We start from the raw sequence: 6,304 nt of genomic DNA on the forward strand, positions 1-6,304 counted from the left end.
AGTTCAACACCTGTAAGATTACAGTTCAACACCTGTAAGAATATAGTTCAACACCTGTAAGAATATAGTTCAACACCTGTAAGATTATAGTTCAACATCTGTAAGATTACAGTTCAACACCTGTAAGATTACAGTTCAACATCTGTAAGATTACAGTTCAACATCTGTAAGATTACAGTTCAACATCTGTAAGATTATAGTTCAACATCTGTAAGATTACAGTTCAACATCTGTAAGATTACAGTTCAACATCTGTAAGATTACAGTTCAACACCTGTAAGAATATAGTTAAACATCTGTAAGATTACAGTTCAACACCTGTAAGATTACAGTTCAACACCTGTAAGATTATAGTTCAACATCTGTAAGATTATAGTTCAACATCTGTAAGTGACTGAGGTGGAGCCTGTTTGCGCAGCAGGAGGTGAATTACTTGAGGTGAACAAAGGTCATCCTTAAAGACAAACATCCAACATTACCCTCAGAGTTTTATTCAAACCATCAGGTGCTTAGTGAGATATTCTGCTAACAGAAAGTCGGTGTTGACTCCAACTTGTAACAGCAAAGATTTAAAAGCTGAACTCACGCAGTCAGCGCTCTGAGTGTGTACAACCACACCCAACTGCAGGGTCACATGTGGACAGCTGTGAGGCGCCATCTTGAATGTACATCCACTGGTTAATGTGAGGTTCATTAAAAACTACAGGTACTCCAGCAAACACATGAAGTCCATAACAGATAAGCACATCCTGGGAACTAGTGATGCAGTGAATGAGCCGATCCTCTAGAACCAGAAGAAAAGGAGGATTTGACTCAATAATTCAACTACAGAGCGTCTCAACATGAACAATTCATGGCAGCTGTGACTGTGCCATCACGCTCGCCTCCATCACTGCAACCTCATCTTTCTCATGCAAACCTCACGTGCACCGAGCAGACTTCAGGAGGGATAGACGGCAGCACCTCGAGGGTTTTATGAGAACGACACATTTACGGTGTGTTCACTGCAACTCATCACACACGCCTGCAGACATTAAGGTTGGAACCTGTATCGTTTCTTGTGCACGTGGTGTAACAAGAACAGAAGCCGTGCACTTTACCGTCACAACAACCACATCTAAAGAGAAGAAGAAGGTGTTTTGAATATAGTGGGACAGACAGGAAGTGAAGGTCCACCTCTCCCACAACCTTTCACACTAACATCACTTTTGTCAAGAAGACAGAGGTAAAGACGTTCTGCTCAAATTTTTAAACAACGTGCACAATCGTATGTGAGACTGCCAGAGTGTGCACGAGCTGTAAGTGCTCAAAGTGTGTACTGAGAGTGACTCTCAGCTACTACCACACGAACATGCAGCTCAGTGTGTGTAAAACTGATCGGTGGTTTTCTGTGCTGCGGTTGCGTCCATCTTGAAGTGGGTTGGCCTCAAAGCCCAATCAGCTGTGGAGCATTAAACTACATCCAGTGGTTCAAGAGATATTTTGCTGACAGACTGGTAAAAACACTAACGCTCACCTTTATCTTTTCTTTAGTGGGAGATAAATACAACAATGAAACTAATACAAATAGGTTACTGAGTAAAGAGCAAAATATTAAACAAAATTCTGTTTAACTTTATTGGACTTGAATGATTTTCTTCAGGAGAATAAACATATTCATATTTTTTATTACCCTTCATTTATCCAGGTTAGCCATAGTAGTCATAGCACATTCAGTAGTCATGGAACAAGTCATTTTGAGCTGCTAGCTTTAATCTGACTTTATATTCTGACCTCTTAACATTCTAATTTTACTGTTTGCAACCTTCATATTTGTTCACGCTTCCCACTTACATAATGTGTAAACAAAAAAAGAAATAATTTCTGTATTTTCTTGCTGATTTTTCCAGTTTATACGGAGCCATATGCATAAATTAACAGTATTAAAGGCTCCGACATGTTTGCATTTATTCATTATATACGACATTATTGCAAAAAGCATGTGCAGCTGTTTAAACGATTAAGTCAAAACGCCTGAAATCAATTCTCACAGCAGGATGTAGAATTAATAATAATAATAATAATAATAATATGCTTTTATTTGCTTTAAGACGGGGATGCAAACTGTTGCAGGTATGTTTAGGACAAGACGAACAGAGTTGTAGGTTTGTGCTCAACACAAAAGTTAGGCCAGCTTAGTTTGAAAACATGAAGCGTCCACTGAGCAGGTCGGGGACTTCAGGAGGCTCGTGGAAGGTCTTGTAGGTGCCATTTCACTGGGCATGACCCCCTGACAGAGACTGGCTCCCAGAGGATCAGGGGTGAGGACACCTTGATGATGTGAAGGAACCCTTGGATATTATCGCAGTGATTCAGAGGCCTTGCATGTGTGTAGGAATATAACACGTTTACATGATGCTGGGTGATGTTTCCAGCATCAGGATGTCAAGTAATGATCATAAAATATTGATCATTCTGTTCCGGCCCAACTCGCACAAACATAAAAAGAATCTCAGGATGAAGAGGACTTATCAACTTTCATCCGGGACGAGCCAATGGAAATTTGTATCTGACATGAGAGGCGGGGCGTTGGATGATTGACATGTCGCTTGACCAGTCGGGGCGAGAGAGGTAGGGAAAACGCGTGACGTCACAGGCGATCATAAATCTCTCCGCCTCCATCTCAACGCCCGAGACTTTTCAACACAAAAGCAAAATGTCCGCTGGATGTTCGGAGGCACTGCGGCTCCGGGGCTGCGACTGTTTGGAGCAGAATATTCCGTTTCCCCAGCGGCGAACCAGCAGGACAATAAAGTTCCAGTGACAGATAAATACGCTCGCCTTGTCAAAAGTAAAAATGCCATTATTTACCTTCACTCCGTATGGCGGCTCATCGAATGTAACTAGCATGTACCTGTCCCCTCTACTAGCCGGATCTCGGGCACGCAGCTGTCAAAAAAGAAAACCAAACCAAAACAATATAAATTAATTTTGACCTAGTCTGCCCAAGGAACCCTAAGCTCCCCAAAGGTGCATACTTGCTAAAAAAAAACACGGGGTAAAATCATTCTTTACCTTCATAAAGACCTCAACCGCGCCTTTAGCAACGTCCAGATACGTCGTACCCAAATAAGAGCGCTGATTCATAGAGGCGGACGTGTCTAACAGAAAAAGTAAAATAGGCATTTTAAATGGAGAGCCGCGGTGGGATGCGTTTCTAAAATAACTGTTCACCACGTTGACCTATCGTGTGGCCAAACAGTTCACACGTGTGTGTATATTTTGGTTATAATAAGCGCCCCTCCAGAGGAGGGCCACTACATCCGCGCTCTCTGTGTCTGCCTTTCTGAGGCTGTTTCTCCGCTCGCGCTGTTCAACTTCTGCTCCTAACACAGTGGAACGCCCACCCTTCCACGCTGCAAGGCCATTGGTCGAGCCCCACAAGCCTGACCACGCCCACGTTTATAAAACTATAAAAAGGTCGTCATTTTCGCGCTCTCTCGCAGAAGCTAATGTGGTGTAAATATGCAGCCTAGTTTATAACCCTGTAAGATAAACTTTGGGTATTACTGTTGTTAAAATACAAGAAAAGTTGGATGCATCTGTTGACAGCTCATAATCAGAAATAGTATTACTTACCAGTTCCTCCATTTCGCACCTCCTCACGCGAACACGTTCGACCTGTATGGCAGGCAATTAGTCAATTAATATAGACCGGACAGAAGCTAGACCGGATCTCCGGAGTGGATATTCAGTACAGTATACAGTTGATCCTAGTCAAAATAAACGTTTCAGTTATGCAAAATGATGTTACTATATAATCCATTATCAAAACTTCTCATCTCTCAAACATTTGTTTTTATTTTTTAGAACAAGGCACATCACATATCCTGATGTATGCTCAATAATCCGGTAGAAAAATCTTAAAAAAAGTTAAGTCATATTGATTTTACCTGTCTGACAAGAACCTGGCTAAACAGGAAGATTTTGTTAGTTCCTCTGGATGGGTTAAAAAAACAAAAACAATAGAAACGTTTTGTCTTTCATCCAAAAGACTTCTTCAGCTACATCACAGTTCTCATTCATAGCATTCAACCTCACAGTCCACAGGTATAGTTGGGTAATGAACAATGTAGACATCTGATATAAACATGTTTGAAAAAACATCCCTTTGGTTTTATCTGCATTTAAGACAAGTTTGAGGCGGAACAAATCACCTGGATGATGGAGCTTACAAAACTTTTTCTGAACCCCTTTGGCCTTGTTTGTCCTCAGGTTGTCTCTGTAGCAAGTTGGCCGTCTGGCCTAAAGCGTGTGATGTTCGTGTTCACGATGACTGATTGTTTTGCACGTGTTAAAAGTCCACTTGAACGATTCCAACAGGAGGTCGTCTTGAAACACAGCAGTGAAGACTACCCATGGGACACATCTGGTTGGCAGGCCGTAGACTGAGGAAGTCCTCTGGATGGGGGACAAAATGTTTCTCACTTAGAGAAACTGGTCCAGATGACACAAGTTAACCTTTTTTGTTGTACTTTATCTACTCCTGCTAATAATAACATAATTATAACAAATATTATGATTTAAAAAACATTATGCAGCTGAAAGATCTTTGCAGAAGTTAAATTCAGATTTCCACGATTATTCTGGTCAGGAACAATATCTGAGCTAAAAACCTTCAACAAACAATTGGAAATGAGGAAAACAGTTTTGGGCATAAGGGGGAAAACATTAAAATGTTATTTAACCACAACTGAATCAGGGCTAACGCCCTGAATTTTACGCAAACCCACCCCAGCTGTTTAAACTTTGTAAGCATTTTAACATAGTTTTTTTTTTAAATTAGGAATTGTGGAAATGTTTTCATATAGCAATTCACTTCAGGTCTCTCTTGTAAATGAGTCCCTGAGGCTCAGTGGGACTAACCTGTATGAATGAAGGTTGGATGAATTTCTCAGTTATGTTGCATTTGTCTAGTTTCACTTTTGACTCACAGCAGTGTCATTGTGTTTGGAAGGAAAGTAAGCTCAGGCTTCTCTAAGTATTTGTTGTGAAATTCATTGGGTTACCCTCATCCAGGTGATCACCTCCACATTTAGCTGAGCTGCTGCAGTCAGCAGTGTTTCGAACACCTGATCCTCTTTGGTTAAAAGTCTTTGACTCTGGGCCTGTGGCTCTGCTGCTCCATCGCTCTGGAATCTGCTTCAAACAACTCAAAGCTCTGGGGCTGACCTCGCTTGTCTCAGTTTATAGATTTAAACATCGTTTAAAAGACGTTTTTTAAGATACTTGCAAATGTTTTCTTGCTTAATAATGTTGTCTTTTGACCTTGACAATGAACTGTTAATGTAATTTGTGTTTCCTTGCTTGTTAATGACTTCATGGTTTTGCCTAACTGTATAGTTTCCCTTCCTTTGACCCTACGAGTCCCAGGCCAGACCTGTAAATAAGAATGTGGTCTTAGTGTTTATGCCTTTAAATAAAGTTGAAATGGAAAAAAAAGTTTAATTTTTGAAGTCAAAAAGTTTAGTTTAGTTTAAACTGATTGATTATATGTTACAACGGCCTGCCTTCAAACTGCAAAATCCGCAGGAACGTGACATACCTGTCAATAAAAAACAAACAAAAAAAGTTTACGTCTAAATAAAGGAGGAACAAAGGTGCACGAATCTGGAAAGATCGAGCCTCAGTACAAAATGCAGCATTTGATTTATGCAGGGTTGTGGTTTCTATTTCCGACTTTTAATACAGCTTGACAGTGGAGGACGTAAAAAGTCAAATCTGTGCAACAGGAAGTGGGATTATTCCTGTTAAAACACGTTAAAAGAGGGGAAAAGACAGAAACAATATCTATTTAAAAGGGTTTTGTAAATATCCTGATGCTGCTCAATAATCCAGGTAGAAAAACCTAAAAAAGTTCAGTCTGGTCCTCTGGACATTTAAAAAAACAAAACAAAACGTAGAAACATTTCGTCTTTCATCCGAGAGACCTCCTCAGTCTGAGGTGCTGTATTCAGCTCAGTCTCTTAAATAGCACCTTCTCAGAGTGGATCAGCCAGTTTTGCTGCTGACAACCAAAACCAGCTGCTCACATGCTCAAGAAGGACCATCAGCCTAACAATGGATCATTAGCACACTGATGGCTGTTTACTGTTCACAGAGGGCTGAGTGATACTAGCAATCACAGCATTGTAAGAGGGGGACAGTTGAACCCGGAGGCCTCCACCCCTGTTTAATGATGGACGATTTCTTTTCACAAAGATGGCCTCCTTTACTCCTCTCTCAAACCATCGTTCCTCTCTGTCCAGGATGTGAACATCTTCAT

The 6,304-nt window shown here is 40.8% G+C and overlaps 1 protein-coding gene across 1 annotated transcript in view; it reads right to left on the reverse strand.

Moving 5' to 3' along the window:
- ints6l (integrator complex subunit 6 like) overlaps positions 1-3,273 on the reverse strand; it is a 40,440-nt gene extending 37,167 nt beyond the window's left edge. The window contains exons 1-2 of the mRNA XM_037676022.1: positions 3,055-3,273; positions 2,851-2,928 (exon numbers count right to left, since the gene is read on the reverse strand). Coding sequence (XP_037531950.1) covers positions 2,851-2,928; positions 3,055-3,165 — 189 coding nt within the window. The 5' untranslated portion in view covers positions 3,166-3,273. The remainder of the gene's footprint in view (positions 1-2,850; positions 2,929-3,054) is intronic.
- Between the last annotated feature and the right edge of the window lie 3,031 nt (positions 3,274-6,304).

This window comes from Nematolebias whitei, chromosome 4 (genome assembly GCF_014905685.2).
Source record: "Nematolebias whitei isolate Nwh7 chromosome 4, NemWhi1, whole genome shotgun sequence".
NCBI classification, from domain to species: Eukaryota; Metazoa; Chordata; class Actinopteri; order Cyprinodontiformes; family Rivulidae; genus Nematolebias; species Nematolebias whitei.